Below are 27,301 nucleotides of genomic sequence, written 5' to 3'. Positions count from 1 at the left end.
TGTCTATGACATAAGACAGACAAAACATTCAATAACAAAGTGAATATTTTTCAGCTTTATTGAAGTATAACTGACAAATTAAAGTTAATATTTTAAAAAGCAAGAGTATTAATAAAGTTGTCATTAATAAAGTTGTCATTAATAAAGTTGTACCGATTATTTTTAAACTTATGACTAAGAGTTTTACCAAACCTCTTCAAACAAAAACACAACCAAATTTTAAAAGTATAGATTCTTTCAGACACTGAGACCAAAGTTTTTCCCTTCTTTAAATCCTCTAAACCCAAATTATGAGAAATAATTCACTCTGGCCACTGGGAACATTTCTACCCAGTGACCTAATCAGAAAATTTACTTCGTCTATTATTTAACTTATTCATTCCCATCTTAATCAAATTCCAGGAATTTAAGCAAGAGGATGCAATTTTCCCCGAAGCCCATGACTGAGGCATAAGTAAATTTACAACATGAGAAGTTTAAGCACTGAGGGAGGCCCTGATGGCAGGGGAAATGAACCACCTCTGTGGCCTCAACAACAAATTGCCAATCTCTAAGGTAGAAATGAATACGGATTTATTCAGGAATCTTCTCCAAGGCTGGACAGGGAGGAAGTGTAGAAAGCACAGCTTTTCTAAAAGGATGAAAGTTGTCACTTGGAGACACTCTGGTTTCCTGAGAAAGGGAAGGAGACACTGAAACATCTTGTTGGGTGCATTTTAAATCTTCCTTGTTTTCCACCATCAGTAACTTTTCTATCTCCTCTTTCAAAGACAAACTTGTCTGAAACTCCTTTTTGGGTATCTGAAGGTATCCTTTTTTATTTATTTTCGGGTCCTCCGACCCTTCTGACTCAGGGCAAATGACTTTGTTACTGGAATCCGCAATGGCGCCTTCCTTTATGGGAGGTAACTGTGGAGGATTTGTAGTTTGTTTACTCTTAGCTTGTTCTTTCAGAAAATTTACATCCCCGTGAGATATGAAACTCGGAGCTTTACTTAGCCTAGAATTTTCACAAAGTAAGAAACCTCTTACTTTTCCCTCTTTCCCTGCTGTCTCTGTCACTGATTTCTTTGGACGTAGCTCTGTCCTTAGTAGGAGCCCCTTTGCATTCATCCTGTATTCTTTCATAGCTCTCTCTCTGCGCTGCTTCTGGAAGTCCTTGAATTGAAGCAGTTCCCCTGGAAGCTCCATACATGAAGGCTAAGAAAAGAAAATGAACACAAGTCTACTATAACTAAACTTCTGAATATGCTCCTTAAAATCACTTCTGCTATATGGAACAGTATTTGGCAAGCGAGATGCTATTCAAATGTGTTCTCACAGCACCCTCTAGTGTCTGCAATTATAGTAGTACTATTTTTCAAGTAAATATTTTGAATCTAGTTTTGTGTGTAGAGTGTGCGTGTGTGTATCAAGATTATACAGTAAAAAGTAAGTCTCCCTTTTCAACTGATTATAGAAATACAACAATAATAAATGCATTAAGAAAATGTCCTCTTTGTTACATGAGACAATTTTTCCTAGGTTGCTTGCCTTTTGATTTTGTATACAGTATTTTCACCATACAAAAATATTAAAGTCAAATTTATTAATCCTTTAAGAGCTCTAAGTATCTTTGTGTTGCATAGAAAATCATTCCCTCTTACAAGTCAATAGCGATATAGCAAATACATAATCTGATTAAAAAAATAAGCAAAGGACTTAAATAGACATTTTTCTAAAGAAGACATTCAAATGGCCAATAGGTGAAAAGATGCTGGACAACACTAATCATCGGGCAGATGCTAATCAAAACCACAATGAGATGTCACCTCACACCTGTTAGGGTGGCTATTATAAAAAAGACGAGATAACAAGTGTTGGCAAAGATGTGAAGTAAAGGGAACTCTTATGCAGTGTTGGTGGGATATAAATTGGTACAGCTATTATGGAAAACAGTATGGCATTTCCTCAAAGAAATTAAAAATAGAACTACCAAATCCAAAGGAAATGAAATCACTGTCTTAAAGAGATATAGGCACTTCCATTTACATTGCATTAGTCACGATAGTCAATATATGGGAACAACCTAAGTGTCCATCAAGGGATGAATGGATTAAGAAGATGTGGAATATTATTTTCAGCCATAAAAATAAGGAAATTATGCCATTTGTGATAACACGGTAAACTTGGAGGGCATGCTAAGTGAAATAAGCCAGACATAGAAAGACAGATACTGTATGATACTACTTATATGTGGAGTCTTTTTTAAAAAGCTGATTTTATAGAAACAGAACAGAGTGGTGATTATCAGAGGTTGGGGGAAGAGGGAAATGGTAAGATGTAAGTCAAAGGGTACAAACTTTCAGTTATAAGAATAAGTTCTGAGGATATAATGTACAGCATGGTTACTATAGTTAATAATTTGATACTGTATACTTGAAAGTTGCTGAGAGTAGGTCTTAAGCATTCTCACCACACACAAAAAAGGTTACGCGAGGTGTGAGGTGAAGGATGTATTAATTATCTTGATCTTGGTAATCATTCCACAAATGCATATGTACCAACAAGATGTACACTGTAAATATATACAGTTAATTTTGTCAATTATTCCTCAGTAAAGTTGGGGAGGTGAAAAGCATTCCCTACTGGGAAATCATTTTCTTTTAATTCTGTTTTTTCCAATAATTTTATGATTCTACTTTTTACATAAATACTTGATTCATAGGAGTTGTTTTGGTGTAATGAAAGAGATAGCAATCTAGCAGCAGCTGTGCTTCTCCTCCTTCACAATAGTCAGTCAATTGTCTAAGGCCTTTTCCTTAATAATTATCTTTTTCTCCTTGATGGGAAATTCTACTTTATCACAACCGTACTGGCAGATATATATTGGATCTATTTCTGAGTTCTCTACTCTGTTCCACTGATCTGCCTACACAACACCAATCACAAACTGTTTTATTTAGTGTAGATTTATAATATGTTTTAATAGTTGACAGGACTTATTTATGTTTATTGATCTCTATAAACTCTATAATCACAGTTTTCCAAAATAATACTGGTGTTAATATTTTTCTTGGAATAGAGCTAAATTCAAAAATTAATTTTGATAGCTAAAAATACAGTGTTCCCATTCAAGTTCTCTTTTATGTCATTCAGTAATATTTTAATGTTTTCTTCATCTGTATATTCCACATTTCTTGTTAGACTTATTTCTAAGTAATCTTTTTGCTACAACCGTGCTTCCCTGAAAATAAGACCTAGCCGGACAATCAGCTCTAATGTGTCTTTTGGAGCAAAAATTAATATAAGACTTGGTGTTATTTTACTATAAGACCTGGTGTTATATAATATAAATTATATAACACCAGGTCTTATACTAATTTTTGCTCCAAAAGACACATTAGAACTGATTGTCCAGCTAGGTCTTATTTTTGGGGAAACACAGAATTATAAATTGATGTCTTCCATTATATTTTCCAGCTGTGTATATGGATATAGGAAAGCTATTAATTTTTATATTTGTACCCATTTTACTAAATTGTCTTTTTGTTTGTGGTTGTCTTTTCCAGTTGATTCTCTTCAGTTTTTAGTTGTATCATAGGAATGTCATAATTCTGATTCCTCCTGTTCAATTTTTATAATTAATCTTCAAAAAGAATTCCATTGGCTAATAGCTTCAAAAACATTAAAGTAATGGTGATAGTCACCATTTAAAATTTTTCTCTTGATTTTAATGGGAATGCTTTTAGTGTTCCCAATAAAATATTATGTAGTCTTCTTACTTGAGATACATGTTTTCTCATGTTAAAGTATCTATTCCAATTTTAATCACTAATGTAAACAGAAAATTTTAATTTTTTTGAACATTAAACAGTGAGAGCAAAATACAAAAAGTTATAAAATTATCCTGGGTTTTACAATGATAAAAAATATTAAAATTCTTTAATCGAACAAGGTATGCAAGGATTTTTATGTTGTTCTTTTTTTGTTAAACAGTGAGAGCAAAATACAAAAAGTTATGAAATACTTTTTTCAGCATTTAGGAGGTAATCATAAGACTCTCTTGGCTCCAGTAAGATGGAGAACTTCCTAACATTGAACTATGTTTGCAACTAGAATCCAGTGACACATTAAAAGAAAAGTATAATATATCTAAGTGTGGTTCATACCAAAAATGCTAGTATTTTATTTAGGATTCTGAATCAGTATTCTGAAGTGAGAATGGTTTATACCGGCAGCCTGCAAACTTTTTATGTAAGGAACCAAATAGTAAATATTTTAGTAAATATTTTGTGAGCCTCAAACTGTCTCTGCTGCATACTTTTTCCTCCTTCTCCTTCTCCTCCTTCTTACTATTTTTTAAAATTGTAAAAAAACATTCTTAGTGAGCTGTACAAAAATTGGCCATCAGTCAGATTTGGCCTTAGGGCATCAGTTCCCAACTCGTGGATATCGTTTTCTTATAAAATGCTGGTTTTATAAAAGTAACTAACGAGTGTCAGATGGTTGCTGGACTTATTATGGTGATCACTTCTTTAGCATGGGGCATAAAATCAGTAATGTAGTAAGTATCACTGTATAGAACTAGGTGGGTATTGTTGAATAACTATGATGTACACTTGAAACTAATATAAATATATGTTAGCTATGTTTTAATTTAAAATAATCTTTAAGAAAAGGTTAACTAACGAAATCTTAAATTTACTCATTCTTGACAGAAATATTTATTGGAAACATTATATTGTGAAAAAGAGCTCAAGGAGATGGATTAAGCCCAAACTCTAGTCCCTTCAAGAATATTTATCGCAGAGGCAGCCTCATGAAATTTGCTGCAGCTGTGAAGAGTGGGTATAACTATGCTCTCCAAGAGGAATAAGGCAAAAGTGGAAGTTCTCAAGACACAGCCCCAGAGGGCTGCACCTACCTCCATGCCTCCCAGCTGGTCTGCAGACCCTTCTCGGTAGGCGTTGAGGTACCCGTCCACCAGGGTGGTTAGGTCAGACATCATCTCATCCAGGAGGACCAGGCGAAGGGGTAGCAGGTAGGTGGCTTCCAGAGCCAAAATTTTTAGTAAGGAGGGTGAAAGAGGTCGTGTGAACCACACTTCTGGATTTTCCTAGAAACACCAGAACAATTTTATCTGAATAGTAAGTAAAAGCTTAAAGATAATAACTGTAAGTGTTGCTTTACTTAAAATACTATTACTGCCATTTCTTCAATTATTACCTTCTACTTTCACACTTTGGCTAGCCCTCTGAGAACGCACACACTTTGTGTGGGTATACTGTGTGTGTGTGTGTGTGTGTGTGTGTGTGTGTGTGTGTGTGTGTGTGTCAGGGGAAATATTCAGGGGAGACAGAGAGAGAGAGGAAAAGAGAAAGAAATATCAGGACTCCTCATTTAAAGCTGGAGGCAGCAAACTTGCTTATCTGGCCAAAATTGTAGTCAATATGGTCATGACCCAAATTCGCATGCAAGACTATCAGGAGATAAAGAAAATCTACCTTACTTTGGGAGAAATAATTGGGATAATTTTTGCTCCATCGCCTTAGTTCAAATTCTCCACATAATCCCTCCTTGTCTCAACTTAAAAATTTATTTCAGAATGCTTTTTAATTGATAAACAACAAATCTGGATCTTGGCTCTTATCTACTTGAGACCACAAACCGTCCCCATTCTGAACAACTAAGATTTTGGAAATGCTCCTAAGCTTATATGGTTGCTATCATTTCTCTATAGATTATGCTGAGCATCCCACTCAGAAAACACTTTAAAAAATTAATGCCAGATGGGCTATCCTTTAATACTCACGTGAATCAGCTGTTGTCTCTCTTCCAGAAAGGAGAGATATTTAGGGGCTACTTTAAGGTGTCTTATTAAACTTTCCTGTAAAGTGCTGACGCAGTTTGGAAGAAAGCCACCTGTTTCCATGGAAAATTGAAGGACATCTGCCACCTGTAGCATTAAAAAAAGACAAACAGACCAGTCTGTAGAATGCATACAGCAATTTATCTCCTGGCAGAAATGTATTTAGAAAAGTGTCTTTAAATACCATTTTTCCCAAGTAGCCACATGACTGACAATGCTATCAGAAAATTTAAAGTTGTTCAGTCAACTTATTCTGAAAAATTAGGGGGAAAAAAAGGATCACCCAACTTTAATGTGTCCTTGTCTACTTTCTTTTCCACTTCTTTCATTTGCCTGCCTTGTTGTTATTTATTACTCTTTGGTGTCTGGGGAATGGGGAAAGGAAGATAAAATTTAAAAATTATTTTTCTTAAGAATTGGAATAATTATGTGTGTGTAGAAGGCTACATAATGGCCTCCAAAGATAGCTACCCCCTAATTCCTGGAACCTATGAATGTTATTTTATATGGCAAAATGGACTTAACAGCTGTTATTATATTAAGGATCTTGAGATGGGAAGATTATCATGAATTATGAGGGTAGGCCCTAAATGTAATCACAAGTGTTCTTATAAGAGGGAGGCAGAGGGAGATTTTACTCCAGTTAGAGGAGAAGGTGATATGATGACGGCAGCAGAGATTGGAGTTAAGCACTTGGAAGATGAAAGAAGCACAAGCCAAAGAATACAGGTTGATGAAAGCAAGCAAACAGACTCTCCCTGCAGAGTCTCCAGAAGAAATGAGCCCTGCTGACACCCTGACTTTAGCCCAGTAAAAATGATTTCAGACTTCGGATTTCTAGGTCTATAGGAGAGTAAATTTGTTGTTTTAAGCCACTAAATTTGTGGTGATTTGTTCCAGGAAACTCATACATCATAGTAAATAAAAAAACTTGTTGGAAAAACTCTCAATTCCTGCTTCTTGCACTGTGAAAATCTGAAAAGAAAAATATGGAAAGATATGCCAATGTCTTCATTACACAATACATATGAGGTCTAATCAAGGAGCCTGATGGCCTCAAGGGAACAAGGAGCAATTCTCTTACATTTTGGAGTAAGCACAGAAGCCATCTCTACACAGTGAAAGATCCTGAAAGAAGGTCCAAAGGATCATGTAAACAAGAGAAGTGGTGTAAAGTTCATTAAGAGCAGACACATAAAGAGCAGACTTGAACTACAAATAATAACATGAAATTGAACTTTTAGGAATTTCTATTCAAAAATAATTGGCCAACTCATTATTTTAATCCCTCTCCAAAAGCTTTAGGCTTATATATATATACAAGCTCTCCCTTTCACTGGCATAAACCAAGAACCCTAAGAAAACATAGTGAAAACTAGCGGTTTTACTGCTCTCACAGCCAAATCAACTCTAAGAGCTGGTGAAGTCTACAGATCTCTAGGGTCCTCTAGCGAAGAGAAAAATCATGTATCTTCAGGCTACCTGGGGCCATAATAGGCTTTGGGGGCATATCTAGGACAACGTACATCTCTGAGCTAGATGCCAACTAGCCACTAACCTTGACTGATACATATGTGGCAAAGGCAGAGATGTGATTAGTCACCTCATATTAGTGTCCCATGTCACGTTTCTGATTTACCCCCAAATTGTTCAAGTTTCTGAATGTTATAGAGTATGGAGTTTGCTTCTTATTTGACAAATTCTGGAGCAAAATGAGGGGGAAAAAATCCTAAGTACTTTTGAGTACCTTTTCTGAAGTGCTTTTACAGTTTACCAAATGTTCTCACATGTTGTATAAACATCTTATATGAGAAGTGGGCAGGAATCGGGCACACACACAAAAAGACTTTCTACCACTCATCAAATGAAGCCCATTTTCTACAGGAGCTGTGTACACTGGACTGAATCCAGTGTTTCCCTGCATGTACCTGTGTGTCGAAGATATTATTCAGCAAAATTCCATACTGATGAGAGAGACAATCAGAAAGCCAACGACAATCATGGATAACCTAAGGAATCAGAAGATAGAGACAGAGTAATCAGAACATGGTTGCTAATTTTACTAGCAGAGGAATCAATTTACACACTCACCTTCAAAATTCTTTTGTCTTCTAACACCATCTGAAGTCCATTGTTGAAAGCACGACTTCCCAGAAGGAAAATATCAAATAAGTAAACTCGACTGTTTGTGGCCACCTACAATAGACCATCCAGACACACATGTTATAGGACAAGAACTAGGAAAGGGGATCTGAGGATCAAGAAAGAACATGTGATAAAATATTTAGCATTCTCACTTTCAAAGTAAACAATAGGCACTCAATGATTCTTAGGGAAAATGGGTTTGCATTCATCTTAAAAAAAAAGACTCTATCATTGTGATTTTCAAAAGGAAAGAAACAGACAAGCTGGTGACTTAGCTTTTCACTTTTTACAGTCCCAACTTTAATATTTTACCAGTCTTACTTATGACATTCTAATACCCCAGGGATTACAGGTTTAAGGGGAATGAACAGCATTTCATTGTTAATAACACAAAATACTATTTTATTTTTCCGAGTTCCACAATGATTGTGTTAGGTACTATATAAAATTACTCATAAGAGAAGATCCCTACCCACTAGCAATATAAAACAGGCAACAAATACACGGGCACAAATGGTAGGATGTAAAATACTGCTTTATAGATCAACTTTGTACAATTATAAGAATTCTAGATTATTTCTGGTCATAAAAGTCACAAAGGCAGTACAGCTGGATAATCTACTGAATCAGACTGTGGAAGGCAAAAAGAAAAAAAGATCCAAATGGGGTTAGGGGGTCAGCCACCTGAAATTTGATGCCATCTTTGTCATTTCAGGAGCTAACTATTGCTACAACACAATGACTGGGTCTACCTGGCACATTCTCAAACCCTTCATGATGTTTACTAGAATCTGACACCTAAAATAGTCAATCCCTGCTCTTTCCCCCCATTTCTTTAGTTATAAAAATTGAACAGGGCCAGGCCGGTGGCTCAGGCGGTTAGAGCTCCGTGCTCCTAACTCCAAAGGCTGCAGGTTCAATTCCCACATGGGCCAGTGGGCTCTCAACCACAGGTTGCCGGTTCAACTCCTCGAGTCCCGCAAGGGATGGTGGGCAGTGCCCCCTGCAACTAAGACTGAACACGGCACCCTGAGCTTCCAGATGGCTCAGTTGGTTGGAGTGTGTCCTCTCAACCACAAGGTTGCCAGTTCGACTCCCGCAAGGGATGGTGGGCTGTACCCCCTACAACTAGAAATGGCAACTGGACCTGGAACTGAGCTGCGCCCTCCACAACTAAGACTGAAAGTACAACAACCTGAAGCTGAACGGCACCCTCCACAACTAAGATTGAAAGGACAACTTGACTTGCTATACTGTAAGCTCTATGAGGGAAGAGATTATGTCAGATTCACCACTATACATGTAACAACTAGAAAGAGCCAGGCACATGGATGGCTGATACACACTTCTTCAGCGAATCAAGGCATGCCATACAATACTCCCCCCCAGTTTTTCATATGCAAAAAGTGCACATGGCTTTAATAATATGCATTCAAATCTATATCCTGCTTTTTCCATTCATAAACTTCCAAACATTTTTCTATATTGCACCTGTCATCAATTTTTTGGCAGCCACATAAGAGTTATGAAATGTACTAGAACGTTTCCTATTATGAACTATGTAAGTGGTTTCTGATTTTTCACCATTACAAAGGATGCCATTCAAAGACGAATAGGTTCTCACATATTTTTGTCTTCATATTTTGAATTATTTAGGATAGATTTCTAGAAGTGGCCCTAAGTGGGCCAAAGGATATAAAAAGTTTATGACTCTCAACAAATTATCTGCTACCTTCATCTAAGACATATTATTATATCTGAAAATATCTGGCCACAGATGAAGATTAAATATTTAACTAATTTAAAGAAAATCAGTGGGAAATTCTGACAGAAAGGAAGCAGATTAGGGAAAACAAAACAGAACAAAGAAACAAACATAAATAAAATAAATAAATAAATAAATAAGGGTTAAGGAATTAAATGTGCCAGACACTAAGAAAAATGAGGAGCTGGAAATGGGGCTGGGGGACTGGAGGAGAAGGAAGCCTCTACGTTATCTGCACCCATTCCCCTCCACTCCCACAGAGGACAGAAGCTGTATTCCCTGGATAAATCCAACCAGAGAGGCTCTAGTGTCGGGAACATAAGACATAGAGGAGGCTTAGGTCATGGACTGGAAAACGACAGTCCTCACACTGACTTGTGAGCCTCCAGACCGCTTCCCTTGCAGCTTGCAGCCTGGAGAACAGCAGCCTGATTGGAACAGGAGGGTAGAAGGCTCCAGGGAAGAGGGTTTCAAGACAAAAACCGCAACGCAGTTTCGCAGGACAAAGGTAAGCGTGTGGAAAAACTACACTGGGGGGAAGGTATGGGAAGGGTTAGTCACAGGTGCAAAGAAAACAAAGCTACTAAGATGAGGCAATTATCAATTCTATGAAAAACAAGTTGTGCAAGAAAAGAAACAATCTTATTTGGCTCAGCAGGGAACAATAGGTACAGTTATAATCACATACAGCCTGAATCTTGCCTTAACCAAAAATTGGTATATAACTAAATTGGGAGGATCCAGGGAGGCATGCGTGCTCTAAGGGAGCAAAATCTTTATTTATCACAATAAAAGTTAATAGATAATTTGTAAAACTGATGAATACAGAGAGAACAATAAGCATGTTACTAGAAAAGAGGAAATAGAGACATTTCAACATGTTAAAAGTAGGTGTCTCTGTGTTTTTTGTGTCTGGTGCCCCAGTTTTTGTGGCTTCTGCCCAGGGGATGCCCCTTGATCACCTGCCTCTGGTGGCTAGAGGGTGATGGCTTGCATTCCTGGGTCCCCATGGGATTGTGGCAACCCTAGAGACAGTTCTTGGCAGGCTACCACCCCCAGAGCTGCAGACAGTAAACTGGGACACACTTCCCGGTTTTTCTGTTAAGAAGGTCTTGATATTTGTCTTGGAACTTCAGCCTGACGGGCAGGCTTCAGGTTTGGCACACATTTTGTGGCCTACAGAGCTGTTTTCAAGGAGTGTAGGCTGTGAACTCCCATAAGACCATTAAGCGCTCTTCACTTTTTTTTTTTCATTTTGTTTTCTTTTTGCTGCTCTGTTTGGTTGAGTTTCACTGCCTTGTCTTTGAGTTGATTGATTCTTTCTTTTGCTTCATCTTGTCTGCTATTGAACCCCACCTCTAGTATAGTTTTCATTTTAGTTACTATATTCTTCAGCCCTGTGACTTCTATTTGGTACTTTCTTACATTATCCATCTCTTTGTTAAAGTTCTTACTGTGTTCATCCATTCTTCTCCCCTGTTCAGTGAGCCTCTGTATGACCATTACTTTGAACTCTTTGTCTGGTAAATTACTTATCTGTTTCATTAAGGTGTTTTTTTTCCTGAGGTTTTATCTTGTTCTTCTGTTTGGAACATATTCCTTTGTTTCCTCATTTTCCTTGATTCTGTCTGCTGGTTTCTATATAGTAGATGAAACAGCCACGTCTTTTGATACAATGGGAACCCACACCTGACATCTCCCAGGTCCAGGAAAATAAAAATGATGTGGCAGAACTCTGCTGTGGAATGCTACCAACCAAAAGGAAAGACGAGAAACTCTTCATGTGTCTAACGAGAGAGAACAGAGCTGGGAAAGATCTCAAGTAGAGACTGTGAGACAGTAATGATGATTATAACAGTGAATCTATAAAGAGACAGAAGCTCTTTTCTTTTGAAAAGAATAAACTGAGTTCTAAGAGAGTGAAAGCATTTCAAATAAGTTATAGGACAGTGACACTGGGGTGACATAAAGAAGACAATTAAAATAAACTTAACCAGTGAATCTACAAAAATGTTTTCAAAAACCTATCTTTTACCTGAAGCCAACATAATTTCCCATGACGACACACGTTGGCTCCTTCTGCTGCCACACTCAGGACATTCTGCTTCTTGATGTGGAGCATCTGGTAAGAAAAGGAAGAAAATAAAATTCTCCAGGGAATTAATTATGTAATTATGACATCATGAATAGCACAAGTAAAATGGACAGTAATACACAAAGTGGATCCTATTTTTTAAACTCATAGCATCTGACTAATCCAAAACAACAGTCTGCTTCTCACACACACACACACACACACACATCACATTGAACACTTCTGATCCTCTTTTTTGTTTTTGTAAAATTATTCTACAACTGGAAAATAAATCACTCACATCCCAAATGCTAAGAAGAGTTGAAAACTCAGGTAGCTTTTGTCACCACTGATACTACATCAAAAGATTTCAAGTCTTTATGACCTGATTCCTCATGTAAAGAACAGCGCCCAAACACAGGGCAATTTACCGTACCTGAAGGGAACTCACAAAGTGGTGGAGTCTCACAGCATCTACTGCTCAGAGTCAGAGAAATAAGGACTCAACAGGTCTCTTAAAGTCTTGGATTCATTAAGTTACTCGAAACTGAAACAGTGATATCCCTGGAATACATGCTGGTCCTTTGATTATCTATAATCTTATCCAATTTCAAAACATTATATAATTCTAAGACCCTTAATCTATGAAAATATCCATACGATACAAGATTCTCCCCATTTTACAAGTAGGTAAATTACTCAAGAATATGAGTGACAGTAACACAATATCTTCCTTCTGAGAGCATAAACTGTTCTGCATTCTGGGTATGTTTAATCACTGATGGAAAAAGGGAACTGAATTTCAGTTCCATTCTCAGTTAACAAGAAGGCTGCAGAACTGGGAACAAAAGCTGTATTTCCCTATTGATAAGAATTTCCAACTACCTCTTTGAATTTCCAAAGCAAAAGTTCTTATCCCATTTTTTTCTTATTGTTGTCATGGACTCTTTAAAGAATCTGTTGATATATAAAGAATTCTTATAACTTAATTTAAAAATGGGCAAAAGAATAGATATTGCTCTGAAGAAGATATACAAATAGCCAATAAGCACATGAAAAGATGCTCAACATTATTAGCTATCAGGGAAATGCATATCAAAACCACAATGAGGTAAGGTTTTACAGCACTACGATGGCTATAATCAAAATGACAGATAACAACACGTGTTGGTAAGAATGTGGTAACACTGGAACCCTCATCTCCTGCTGGTGGGAATGTAAAACGGTACAGCAGCTTTGGAAAACAGAATCACCAATCCTCAAAAAATTAAATATAGAATTACAATATGACCTAGCAATTCTACTCCCAGGTATCTATCCAAGAGAGATGAAAACATATGCCCACACAAAAACTTGTACATGAACGTTCATAGCAGCAGTATGCATAATAGCCAAAAAGTAGAAATTTACCCAAATGTCCATCAAATGGTGAGAGGATAAATGAAATGTGGTATATCCATACCAAGGAATACTTGGCAATAAAAATAAGTGAAATACTGATATAGATGAACCTTGAAAATGTTTATGTTAAGCAAAAAAGCCAGTCAGAAATGACTACATACTGCATGATCCCATTTATATGAAATGTCCTAGGCAAATCCATAGATGCAGAAAATAGTTTAGTGGTGGCCAGGGGCTGGGGGACTGGAGAGAGGTTAGCGGTGATGGCGAAGGAGTAGGGGGTTTCTTTGGATGGTACTGAAAATGTTCTAAAATTCATGGTGGTGATGGATATATAACTCTGTGACTAAGCTAAAAGCCAGAGAACTGTACATCTTAAACTGGTAAATTTTATGGCATGTGAATTACATCTCAAAAACACAGTTTTTTAAAAAAAGAATCTGTTGAAAGCTAACTCTCCCTTAAAAAAATGCACCCATGAGCATAAGCTTACGTCCAAACAGAAAGCCTACTGATTCTTCTGAAGTCTACCTGTGAACTGTACCCTAGGCTGAATAATTAATACTGCCAGGCCTCATATTAATAAATGATTATAGAGAAATTGCCTGAATAGAGCATCTAGAATGATCTTTTTAAAAATATAAGAATTTCTAACTCTCCTCTAAAAGTGTCAATGGCTGTCCATCTCATTCAAGTCAAATTCAAAATCCTTATGTCTAAACACCCTCCCTGATCGGTCCCGTCCCCTTTCATTTCCTATCACTCTTCTTCACTGTGGTCCTGCCACACTGACCTCTCTGCTGTTCCTTCACACGGCCAAGTGTGCTTCGGCCCCAGGGCCTTTGCACTTCCCAATTACACCTTCTTTAAGTTCTTTACCTGGAGAGCCACATGTCTAGCTCCCTTACTTCTTTCAGGTCTGTGTTATAGTCACCTCTTCACAGAGGTTTTCTCTGTCTCCTCTACATAAAATAGGAACTCCCTGTCACTTGATTTACCATACCACACTTTATTTTTCATCATAGCACTTGTCACCAGCTGATATACAATTATTTGTTTGTTTTCTTGCATTAAAATGATAGCTCCTTGCGGGCTGGAACTTTGTCTTGAGTATTGTTTTACCCCGGACTTCAGAACAATGCCTGGCACAGAAAAGGCATCAAATATTTTGTTCAATTATTAGGGAAAACATCAATGATCTCATAAGGAGAGAGAAATTTGTGAGACGTAGACATGATACCAATAGGCGGACAATACTGGGGCTGATTGGGGGCAATACTTACAGCAGCACCAAACTTCTGCTGGAACTGATCAATGACTGTGTATGTCACCTCCTCTTCCTCTGCAGGAGAACGAGGGTATTAGATCTACTTGTTTTTCTTGGCAATAGAAGAGCCTTCCCAGGAATTTTAGCCATATTCATAAACTCCTACACTATTACAACTCAAATGTCTGATGTTATTTCATTATCACCTGCATCAGCCCACACAGAAAACACTATTAGTATCCTGTTTGTCAACCGAGAAGAAACAAAAGCCCCACCAATGATAATCTTATGAACTGGATGATTGACTCATTTCCTGCGATAATCTAGTAATGTTTTCCTCCTCATAGGTTTATCTTGAATATCTCAAGACATACACTTTTTAAAAGCATGTTCATAGGAAAAAAAATAAGTTTAAAATAAATTAGTACTGGAGATGGGCCAATGTCCACACTTTTAAAATTCTCTGGGTCCTGAAAGTTAATTATTTTTTTAATTATACAATTTAAAACATTACAGATACAGCATAACATATAGTTCTTCATCCCCAACCTCTGACACTTGGGAGGGCACAGGACGCAGTCCATGTAACTTTCTCTTTTCTATCCATATTCACTCTCTTAGTGATCTAGCTCATCTGGTTTCAAGGCTTTAAATATCATCTATAGCCTAACTCTTGAATTTATAGCTTCATCTTAGACCTTTCTCCTCATCTCTATGCTTACATTCAAACTTAGGTTGACCTATACTAAACTAATCAACTCCCCAAAACCTTTTCCACCCATAGTCTTTCCCATCTCAGTTTAAAAGCAACTCCATACTTCAGGCTGCTCAGGTTCAAACCCCTGAAGTCATCGTTGATTCCTCTTTCTTTCACACCCACATCTAATCTGTCAATACATCGTGTGTGCTCCACCACAACACACATCCAGAATTTGACTACTTCTTGTCTAACCATATCGCCACCACTAGGGTCCAAGCCCCACCGCACCCACTCATCTTACAATGATTTCAATAGCCTCCCAGTGGATATTCATGCTTTTACCCTGGCCCTCCTTTCAGTACCTATACAACATCCAGAATGATCCTGTTAAAACAGAAGTCAGATTAGGTTACTTTTCTGCTCAAATCTCTCCACTGGGAAATAGAAGTTTTTAAAAAATACCATTTACAATAGCATAAAAATATGAAATACTTTGGGATAAATATGGCAAAAGATGTGGAAGACATATGCTGAGAACTACACAATATTGCTGAGAAATAAAAGATCTAAAGAAATGGAGAGATTGGGTTAATGGATTGGAATACTCAATATGGTTAAGATGCCAATATTCCCCAAACTGATGTATCAATTCAATGCAATCCCCAATAAAAATTCTAGCAGGCTTTTTTTTTTTTTTTGTAGCAATTAACAAGCTGATTCTAAAGTTCATAGGGAAATGTAAAAAACATAGAATAGCCAAAACAATTTTGAAAAAGAACAAACTTTGAGAACTAAAACCACCTAATTCCAAGTATAAATAAACAGTAAACAAAACAATCTATTATTGCTGTAAAGATAGAAAAATAGACAAATGTAACAGAATAGTGCCCAGAAATAAACCTATACATATATGGACAACTGATTTGTGACAAAGGTACAAATGTAACTTTGGAGAATACATAGTCTTTTCAACAAATGGTGCTGGAACAATTGGATATCCAATGCCCAAAAAACAAAAAAAGAACTTTGATCCATACCTCATATCATATCCAAAAATTAACTAAAAATGGATCATAGACCTAAATGTAAAATCTAAAATTTTGAAACATCTAGAAGAAAATATAGGAGAAAATCTTTGTGACTCTGAGTTAGAAAAAAACTTTCTTAGATATGACATCAAAAGCATAATCCAAAAAAAAAATTGAAATATTGTACTTTATTAAAACTAAAAAGGTCTACTCCTTCAGAGATACTTTAAGAGAATGAAATGCCAAACCACAGACTCAGAAAATATTGCAAAGCAATTATCTGAGAAAAGACTTGTATCCAGAATATGTAAAGAATTCCCAATATTGAATAATAATAATCCAATAAGAAAATGAGCAAAAGATATGAAGACATTTCACCAAGGATATCCAGATGGCAAATGAGCACATGAAAAGCTCCTCAACGTCCTTAGCCGTTAGGGAAATGATACATGCAAAAAAATACTCCAGTGGCTTCTCTTCTCACTTCAGAATAAAAGCCAAAGTCCTTGCAATGACCTACAACGTCCTCCATGACCCACTGACCCCACTTCATCTCCTACTACTCTCCTTGCTGTGTGTTAATATCCTAACATGTTCCTATCTGAGGACCTGTGCATTTCTTTTTTCTGCCTAAAACACATTTCCCACAGATATCCGTACAGCTCTGACCCACTCAAATGTCACCATTTCAATGAGGCCTGGCCTAGGTGCCCTAAATTGTAAAACCACCCTCTCCACAGACTTCTTCTCTTCTATTTATTTGCTCCATAGCATTTGCACTAGCATACAATGTATTATACTAATTTATCTTATTTAATTATTTAGTGTCTATTTCCTACACGAGCTCAGTGAAGGCATGGATACCACACAGCTCGGTATCTCTAATGTCTGGACATAGTGTGCCCTCGAACATTAAATAAACAAATGAATCATGATGTTTTATTTTAATTCAGAGCCTAGAAGCAATGGCCTAGCTGAGCATTCCCTATAGGACCCTGGCTCAGGGTTAGGCCAACTCTGAAGAATTCTGAACCACAATGGGGAGCCCAGTACTCACCTGATGGGCTGTACTTGAGGTCATTCAGCAGCGAGGTGCTTGGTGCTTCAGGGGCAGGAGAAGGAGGCTCACATACATGTAGGTCTTCATTTTTCATTTTATCCATCCTGGTTCTTTCTGTATTTAGACTATGTTTACAAAAAACAACACTCAGGTGAATTGTTCTTTGTTGCGAACGCCATACACAGATTTTGCCATACATGAATGCTAAGAACTCTGGACCTCCGTTTCCTAGAGGATCCATTCATCCACTGCTTACATTGATACCATCTAAAGATGGAAGAAAACATCAATTTCTTCTCATTTCTATTACTTCAGGCCATTTTAGGAATTACCCAGCCAAGTCAGTTAGAGTTAAGGCTTTCTACTCTTAACGTGTACATTTGGATAACATCATAATTAAGAACTGATCCCAGCATACCTAACAGAAGATGCTGATTCTCTCACTGCACCTTGTTCCACTTCATCCAGTAGCTCCACTACAAAATTGGAAAAAAAAAAATGATCCCCAACACTTTCCAATCTGGAATAAATTAACCACCGTCTGTCCCCACCCACAGTTTGTGCACCACAAACAGTAATTGGAAATGAAATGTTCGTACATAGGGCTTTCACTGGCCAGCAATAATAGAGCAGAAAAGACTATCCCAAGTACTGAAAACTCCTAATATATTTTTTTGTTATTTATTTTTCAATTACAGTTGGTGTCTAATATTATGTTAATTTCAGTTGTATAGGTGTATAGACATTTATATAACTTACAAAGTGAGCACCCCAATAAGTACCCACCTGACACTATACACAGTTATTATAATATTGAATATATTCCCTATGCTGTACTTTACATCCCTGTGACTATTTTGTAGCTTCTTAATCCCTTCACCTTTTTCCCCCATCCCCCCAACTCCCCTCCCATCTGGCAACCATCAGTTGGTTCTTTGTATCTATGAGTTTCTGTTTTGTTTATTTTTTTAGATTCCACATATAAGTGAAATCATATGGTATTTGTATGTCTCTGTGTGACTTATTTCACAAAGCATAGTACCCTCTAGGTCTATCCATATTGCCACAAACGATAAGAGTTCATTCTTTATTATGGCTGAGTAATATCCCATTGTGTATATATACCACTGCTTTATCCAGTCGTCTATTGATGGACACTTAGGTTGTGAAGACTCCTAATATTATTTCCCTATGTAACTTTCTTTGTCATTCAGCAGGATTAGGAATCTCGCTACATTTTCCCTTTACCCTTTTTGTTCCAGGGGACCTGTGTGGTCATGCAGACTGGTTCTAGAGCTATCTCTTCTTTCCTATTCATTCTCATCCTAATGCACTTTCTCTCACACTATGTACTGCTTGGGGTGTCTCTCTGAAATAATTTACAGATCTGTCCCTTTCACTCTTACAGGCTGGAACATTAATATTTCAGGGTAATAAAAGCTAGATTGGAAATCAAAAAAGATGTATTAGAAAAACATTCCACAGAGACTCTGAAACCATTTATTTTTAACCTAGCAGTGCAGGGAATGTAGGGAAATATTGTGTCATTGATTCTAAGATGCACTTTGAACAGCTCTGAAATTGAATATAATTTACAATAAATACACTTGACAATTTAATCGGCAGGGGTTTTTTTTCTGTCTTAGCGTGGGAAAAGTAACAGTGTCCCTTATGGTTAATGGCATCTTAGATTCAATTAAGTATACTTAGGTACTTCAGGGAAAAAGCCTCTCAGGGACACTATATGTCAAATGTCTTTTCTCTGCACCATCTAGAAGTATTGAGTCTGAGGCAGAGAAAGTGAAATTCACTAAAACCACTCACTAATTAGTCAATTATTATCCTTCATCTTGATAATTCTTATTCAAGGTGCTTTTCAGGGAGACTTCTCCATGGCTGATTGAGTCACAGGGCAAAGAAGGAGAAGGCCATCTTTTGAGCCTAAAAATTATGAACAAAGGCCAAGTTCTGAGCAAGAATTTAGATGAAATCCACATGTACAGATCACAAAGCTAGTTAGTGGTCAGCCTTCTCCTGAGTTAGGGAGATGGCAGTAGTGATTCATTCACTTCTTCTTACAAATCCATCCACAGCCTAGCTTTGTGCCAGTCCAGAGCTCTGCTCCTCTGCAAAGACTAATAGTTAGAACAATTAAAAATCACTCTACTACTACCACCACCATCACCACTGTTATAAAAGGTGTTCAAGGGACAGAATGTTTACCGTAACATACTCAGTGAGAAAGTAGTTAGATAGCTGTCTGGACTTGTCTGCCTTGAACTGGGTCTGGATCAGAAATCACTAATTTGGTGAAATTTTCATCTACCCCTAAATTCTGTCAAAAACAGTAACCTTTCAAGCAGCAGTACTCTCTCTTTGATAGGAGTCCTTTCCTTTCCTTTCCTCACATCTGCCCCAATGGTAAGAAATGCACAGCTCTACGAAGTCCCAGATCTCTCACTCCCTTACTGATCTGTACTCTTCCTTGGAGGGCTTTCTGCTTTTGAGTTCTTGAAAGCCAGAATAGTTCTTGCTCCAACCCTTTCCTCTTAGCCCATTTGGCTTGAAGCACACTGACCAGATGAGGTCCTATATCTATTCTTTTAGGCAAACAATTGGACCTACTCTCGTTAAATGGCTTTTGAAACTGGCAGAAAGAACAAGTCTGCTTCCTGCATTTCCAAAATCTAAAAAGGTCTGAAAACCAAAAATTTTTTGGCAGCAAAACCTTAATTGACATTCTATTTATAGTCCTATTCTATTCCACTTAATATGATTATCCACCCCTTTCTCTGTATAAATGTGTTTTATTACAGAGTGCTGCCTAGCTTGAGATGTTATATAATATGAACAGTATAAACCGTGTGTTAGGTTTTCCACAAGTCCAGAACAATCTGGATTCTGAAACATTTGACCCCAAGGTTTCAGACAAGGGACTATGAATGTATCGTGAGCCTGTAGTGGTAAACTCGCTTTCTGAACAAGACCATTCCTTTCTGTTCAGCCTCCTCACTCTGCTTGCTGGCTGACTCTAGGCATGAGCATCCTAACATTGTAGCAGTCCTAACGTTGTATAAGCAAGATGATTAAAATTCTTTAAGACTATTCTGCTCATAGTCTCTACCAACATAGTAAGATAAGGGTCAATTTTCAAATACCAACTTTAAGAGTTCATAAATGCTATATTAAAGGTAAGATAATATCTTTTTTTAAAAAAATATTGGAATGAGGCAGAGCAGTGAATTTATTACTACTGTAAATCCCAATACCAGGGTTCAGGAAACATGAAACTCTTACCATTCACAATCTCATGCCCAAAAAACATCTTCACTCCTGGGACACTTCTACCAGTCTCCACATTCTTCACTGTTACAGAAAACAATTCATTAGGTTAATAAAAAATAATATTCCTGAAAACTGTAAGAAAATACGATGCCTCTCCAAAGTGCCCAAGTCTGAGTTTTATAAAAATCACCGAACTATTTTCCCCAAGAAATGAAGTCAGTAATAACTTACAAAGCAATATCCTCGAAACAAGTAGCATAGAGAACAGAGGGAACCCCAGAATGTTCCAGTAGAAACTAAAAGGGTGACAGTCGTACACTGGATTTAAACTTCTCCCAAGAATATTCTGAGGCCCTTGGGGCTAAGGACTACACTACTTATTATGTTTCCTAGTGTTAACTAAAAATAAATGATTTTTACTCCACCTAACTCCAGAAAAAAAAAAGTAAGGTAGCTGACTACTTCCAGAGTCCACACTGTTCATACCATGCTACATGCTCAAAAATATTGTCAGGGACAACAATCCAACTCCTGGCTCTTCTGTGAACAGGTAGAGGAGTTAGGAGAAATTTAAATGCCATGTCTACAGTACAGTGTCCTTTTTTTAGATGGAAGTACTCACAGCAGCTGTATATTTGCACATTTCAGCAATCCAAAATAATTGAGTTTTACCCTTACTCGTCCACTGAGAGAATATATTCTGACTGAGGTCAAAGATCACCAACTGCCTATTTCTCAAATCCCCCCCAAAAAAGTTGAGTCTTGTCATACTTGGCTCCATGCATCCTTCGAGACTGTTCTGTCCTTTCTTCTTGGCTTACAGAATACCATGTTTAGTTTTTTTCCTTCTAGTTACCCAGAACTACCACACTGAGCAACCAGTCCAAGCCAGCAGTACTCTCTTTGATAGGAGTCCTTTCCTTTCCTTTCCTCATATCTGCTCCAATGGTAAGAGCCAGGCACTCTGCTCATTATTTGCCTACATTGAATTCTCCAGTAACACAATGAGATAGGCGTTTTGTTATCTCCATTATGGAGGAACCTGATGCTCAGAAAGTATGAATAACTTGTTCAAGGTCACACTGCTAGTAAAAGACAGTCAGCATCCAAACCCAGGCCTCAAGATTTTAATACACATCTTGTATCCAGTGTTACCATTTCCTTATTTGCTCCTTCCAGTCTCTTTAGCTGCCTCTACCATCTTTGTTTGCCTCTTACACATTGATAGTCCCCAGAATTATGCTCTTCATCCTTTTTCCTTCTTCTTAAATGATCACATCCACTTCCTTGTCCTGACATCCGTTATTTCTGCAGTATGGACTATTTCTCTGAGCTCCACTCACATTTTGAACTGACTGACAGCAGGGTTACTATAAGATTTTCAAACTGAAACCATTATCTTCTCCCAGTGACCAACAAACCTGCTCCTCTTCCCATTTCTATCAACTAACAACAATACTAATACACCTAATCTTCTGAATAATAAATGTAGGCGTAATTTTCCATTGCTCTTTGATTATACAATTGATTACTAGGTTACTTGTCCCATCTCCTAAGCCTTTCTAGTCTTCTTGCTCCACTCCTTGCAGAGTCTTAGCTCCAATCCCTATCATTTCCCCTTTACTGGGTCCCTTGATTCTCTGAATAGTTCCTGTCTATTCTCCATGCCTCTAGTTTCTCCCTACTTTAATCCTTCCTTCACACTGCTGTCATTAATGTGACTCCCTGCTTTGCCCAAGTAGTACATAAAATTAGTAAACACGTAAAGAAATATGTTCAGCCTCTTTAGGAACATTTTTTAAACATAAAAAATACAATATCACTTTTTGCCTATAAAACTAGCAAAACTTAAGGAAAGATACACACGAGTGTTTTTTTAAAACTCAGTGCAAGATTATTTACTATAATTCACTCACACATTACTAGTAGCAAAGTAAGGCACAGACCGTTGCACAACTATTTGGAAATATGCATCAAAAACATTTAAAACATCCATAACTTTCACCCAGTAACTCATATCTAGGAACTATTCCTAAGAAAATGATTATTAAATATAAATACTAAATTGTATTTTATAATTATAATTTATCAACAAATATTTTGAAAGTTTTTAAGCTTTTGCTTTAAAATATTTAGCCATTCAATTGAAGTTTTAAATAACATGAGAAAATGCTTGTTATAGAATTAACTAAAAAAATGTATAAAGGGTATACCAGACTTATTATGTCAACTATATAAATCTGTGTAATTAAAGACTAGAGAGAAATACACCAAGGCATTTGATTGGGACTGACTGCTTTGCTGAACAAGCATGTGGCATTTACTGATTGTTGTCTACTTGGTGCCATTTATTCAGACTAGCAACGTGTTCAGTCTCCCCAAAGACAGTGGTAATGGTGGTCTACTGGACTTTTAAGGTATCTCTTTAAGGTAACTGACTCAGAAGGGAGGAACACCCACCCCCCAACCCACCAACTTTCTTCCTCCTCCACCACGTATCATATGACCTTGAGATTTGAAACCATGTACTAAAGATGGCAGAGCAGAAAGATGAAGAATCCTGGATCCCTGCCAACTTTGGGGAACATCCCAGCAGCCCCAGGATGTCTGCCTTGTTTTATACAAGAGAACAAACTCCTAATTTGTTTAGGCCACTGGAAGTGAATCTGTTTCTAACAGCTGAGTGTGGTTCCTCGACATTAAAAATCTCAGGCAATTAATTTGAAAATGTATATGCCTGTCACTGAAAAATCTTTCAGGTTGGTCCTTATTGCTTTCAGAATTGTCTAAGTGCTATGATATGTAAGGTCCTTCTCATCTGTCTGCTGCCTGCCTCAGCCTTCTCTCTCACCACGTCCTCATCCTGAAATTGACTGAGGTTATCGGAATGCAGCAAGTTTTCTACGTTTTTGTACATGCTACTACTTCTGCTGAGAACAGTGGGTCTCTCCAAGTGTGCTTCCCCAGCACAGCATCAGCAGCTCCTAGAAACTTGTTAGAAATGCAAATACTTGAGCCCCAACCCAGACCTTCAGAATCAGAAGCTCTGAGGGGGCCCAGCATTGTTTTGACAAGTCTTCCAGGTGATTCTGATGCACAGATCAAGTTTGAGAACCACTGACTTAAAACAACTTCCCCTTTTTTCCCATCCAGTTACCCTCCACTCCTCCAGATGAAGTTCCATCACTAATTCCTCGTTTGGGAAGCCTCTACCAGTCCCAGATCTAAATTACCTGAACCTTTGTGTTTCCATACCATCTGTGCATCCATCTACCAAAGAGGATATCACACTGCATTACTGTATATCTTTCTACTTGCTTATCTGTCTCCTTACTAGACTAAGATTTTGGAGAACAGGGACAACGTTATTCTTATCTGTATCCCTGGTACCTAAGACAGTGCCTGGGATATAAAACTATCAGTAAATGATAAATGAATGACTTAATATTGCAAAAGCCTAGTATAATCCAATCCTAGTCCACAAGTCTATTTTAACTCATAGTATGGTTTAACAATAACACTAATCTCTTAATGGCCATTTATACATGTTTGAATTGTGAACTTGAAAACTTACCATGCCAGGAAAACAACAACCCTAGCAAGTCAATACTGTAGCTGAATAAAAACTATATCTTGGAACTTCAAGGTGAACACGTGGAGGAGTGAGGAAGGTGGTATGCCCAGAAAGGGCATGGAAACTCCAAGCCCCTTTCCACATGCTTGCCCTATGCCTCTCTTCCATTTGGCTGTTCCTGAGCTGTACTCTTTACAATGAACTGGAATTGAAGCTGGGAGGTATAGCGGCTACCTAGTCATCATGAGGATAACAGATGATCACTAAGGTGGCAGAGCAGGAGCACAAGACACCTGGTCCATCCTGGCATCTTTGAGCCTCTGCACTATTCCTCAGCAGCCTACCTCTGGACTTCCTTTTGCATAAAAAAAATTAACTCCTTACTGTCTTTGTGAATTTGTCTGTTGAAGCCAAAAGCAATTCTATTTAACAGAGTGATTTTTAATTTCAAGGTACATATGGAAATTTTAAAAAGTACCCTGTTAAAAAAAAATTCTATATATTGAAAATTTCCGCTGTCACCTCAGTAAAAGCATAAAAGTGGGGACAAGCTAGTATAGCAGCCATGTTGCTCTGCTAGGGAAAAGAGCATTCTAATCTTCGTCCTACCCTCCCCTAAAATAGGAATGACGCCTCCTTCCCAGCTGCTAATGGAGCATAGAGCCATCACCCAGACCCAGTTACTAATCTCTTAAAAGGCAGAATATTATGCAAAATAAAATGAGACCTTTCTTCAGGACAACAATCCTGTTAGGGTCCACATGCTGGAGCACTCCCTCAAAGACACCACAAACCAATGTGAGTTTCACCCTTCTCCACAAAATCTGATTGAGGAAATGGTAGTCACTGCTGGGATCCATGCTTTTTGATTCCAAAAGCAGTCTTCAAATAATCTTCTTTCAGTATCTGTACACTTGAAAATAAAAGAGATCTATGATTTTTTAAACATTTTGAGGAGAGTGGGGCTATCTTCCCTTGCCACATACCCCCAAGCAACAAGAAAAAGAAAAATATGAGAGTAACTCAGTTTTGTTCATCTTTTTAGAGTGATCACGAGAAAAGGATCATGCAAGTACCAACTCTAATTTATACATGGAAAACTGAAAGCCATAAGACTTGGGGCAAGACAGGCTTGGTTTCTTTGTCTATAAAATGGGGTAATACCACCTTTCCTTCCTTAGCTAAATGAACCAGCAGAACATTTAGAGGCTGTTTAATGGTACATACATATATCATTTTATCCAATCCAGCTGCCATGTCACTGCAAGTGTCATCCCACCCAACCCTGGCCACAGCTCAGGGACTGGACTGCTGTAGTATTACCAATCAGTCATGTGCCATACATTGGTTTTGTAAAATTCAACTGTTTTTATAAAAATGATGCATGCTCATTATAAAGAATAATAATGAAGAAATATACAAAGAAAAAAACTTTACCTTGTAGAAATAACTATCATTCATAGTATACATGCATATTCTTTAGTGTAATACTATAATTTAAAAGATGAATGCTTTTTTTAAAAGTATCTTTTAGAACAATCCTGTCACTTGGGGTATTCTTGTATTTAGAACCCTAGATAAATGTTCCTCTATAGCAGATTAAATTTAACAGCTACTTGCCTTTGCCACATCAGCAATAGTCAACCAGTGAATTATGCAATTTACTTCAGCTATAAAACACTGACAAAATAAGGCCTAATTCAACTAGGAAGAAAGTGAGAAGTTATATAGCGTTTTTAGCTACATCAATAACCTATATTTTTATATTTTAAGGTCTAGCAAGTGCTTGCACAAATATTTGTTGCCTACAACAAATAATTTACAGATGTAGAAACTGAGGCTTAAAGATTTAAGACACCTCCCCAAAGTCACACATTTAGAAGGTAATGGAACCTGAACTAAAACCAGGCTCCTAGTGGAGGATGTGTGTAGCCTAGGGCAAGACCAGGTGTTATGCATCCAGAGAGAACATAACACAGGCAAGCCACCAGAGTGCCTAAGAAAATAATTCTTCTGTATTCAAGTTGATCCAACAGGCAAAAGGGGAATTTTTAGGAAAACAAGAGGACATAAAACTAGAAAAACCAGCCCTTACTAGGGGCAAAAAATAATTTACATTTTTAAAAGATTTATAAGAAATAAAGGCTTGGACAATAAGGACATTTAAGACATGTTCAATTAGAAAAACATTAACAAAGCAAAGAAAGCTTTGACTGAGGACAGCTGCAAATGGTTAAGATTCAAAATTGGGAAGGAAAAGGTAACGTCAGGATCTACAGATGGGCTTCAAGGCAATCTCCGAAAAGGGTCATTCAGGTCGCAGACATCAAGATTTTTCTCCCATACCCCTAACTCGCAAGATAAAAAGAAGCTCCTGTTATCAGATGTCACGCTGTATATGAAGGCAGACATCTTCACTAGGCCCGACAAGAGCAGATCAATCATGAATACAACTCAGTGAGACTAGAACCTCAGTCTCACGCTGAGCCGTCAAGCCTTAGGGAAAGCTTAAAACTCGTTCCCTAAGTTGACCTGGGAAGCTTGCTGAGTCCCCTAGTGCTTAGCTACCAAGGCTAACGGTCAGAATTTGGTCCCTCCATATCTCAGATCATTTCTGCACCAAGGTAACACTCTAGGGGTAGAGAGGGGGTGTCAAGAAAGGCATGAAAAACACAGGCAAAGAACTGGTTCATCTGAGAGAGTGTACTAATTTAACGGCTGCATTTAAACGTTTTCATGAAAACAAAAATATACTGTTAAGACTACAATGGACAACTCCTCATTTTTAAGGCAAAATAAGAAATTTCAAGTAAAAGGCGGGCCCATACGCTATGAATTCACTCTCCTCTGCCGTTAGGTGTTTTTTTTTTCCAAAGGAAGTTTGGGAAATCCCGTCTCAATTTCAGCCAAATGGTGAGTCCCTCGAGCTTCAGCCGAACTAAAAAGAGAGGGACAGTGAATTAACAACTCTCCGCGAGTTCCAAGCCCGCGGTGGCGGTTATCAAAGGACCGGAGAAAAGTACGCAGCGCGGGGCACCCGCGCGACTGAGCCGAGCCAGCCCCGCCAAACGAAAAGTCTCGGCTGTTTGCTGAGGAGCCACTCGGCGGGAGGCCCCGAAGCCGGCTCCCGAGCGTCTCCAGCGGCCGGAAG

General features: G+C 37.8%; 1 protein-coding gene across 1 annotated transcript; it reads right to left on the bottom strand.

Moving 5' to 3' along the window:
* Nucleotides 1-27,292, bottom strand: EXD1 (exonuclease 3'-5' domain containing 1). Its single transcript, XM_019725565.2, has 12 exons — nt 26,979-27,292; nt 24,878-25,063; nt 20,589-20,657; nt 17,710-17,767; nt 17,289-17,416; nt 14,520-14,578; nt 11,797-11,883; nt 7,943-8,047; nt 7,780-7,860; nt 5,795-5,938; nt 4,907-5,098; nt 1-1,200 (listed from the first exon to the last, which is right to left on the bottom strand). Exons 2-12 carry the CDS (start codon nt 25,008-25,010, stop codon nt 574-576), a joined length of 1,683 nt encoding a protein of 560 aa, XP_019581124.2. The 5' UTR covers nt 25,011-25,063; nt 26,979-27,292; the 3' UTR covers nt 1-573.
* Nucleotides 27,293-27,301: the final 9 nt, after the last annotated feature.

This window comes from Rhinolophus sinicus, linkage group LG03 (genome assembly GCF_036562045.2).
Source record: "Rhinolophus sinicus isolate RSC01 linkage group LG03, ASM3656204v1, whole genome shotgun sequence".
In the NCBI taxonomy this organism is placed as follows: domain Eukaryota; kingdom Metazoa; phylum Chordata; class Mammalia; order Chiroptera; family Rhinolophidae; genus Rhinolophus; species Rhinolophus sinicus.
The sequence above is the reverse complement of the archived record's forward strand: the minus strand, read 5'-3'. Positions and strand labels throughout refer to the sequence as shown.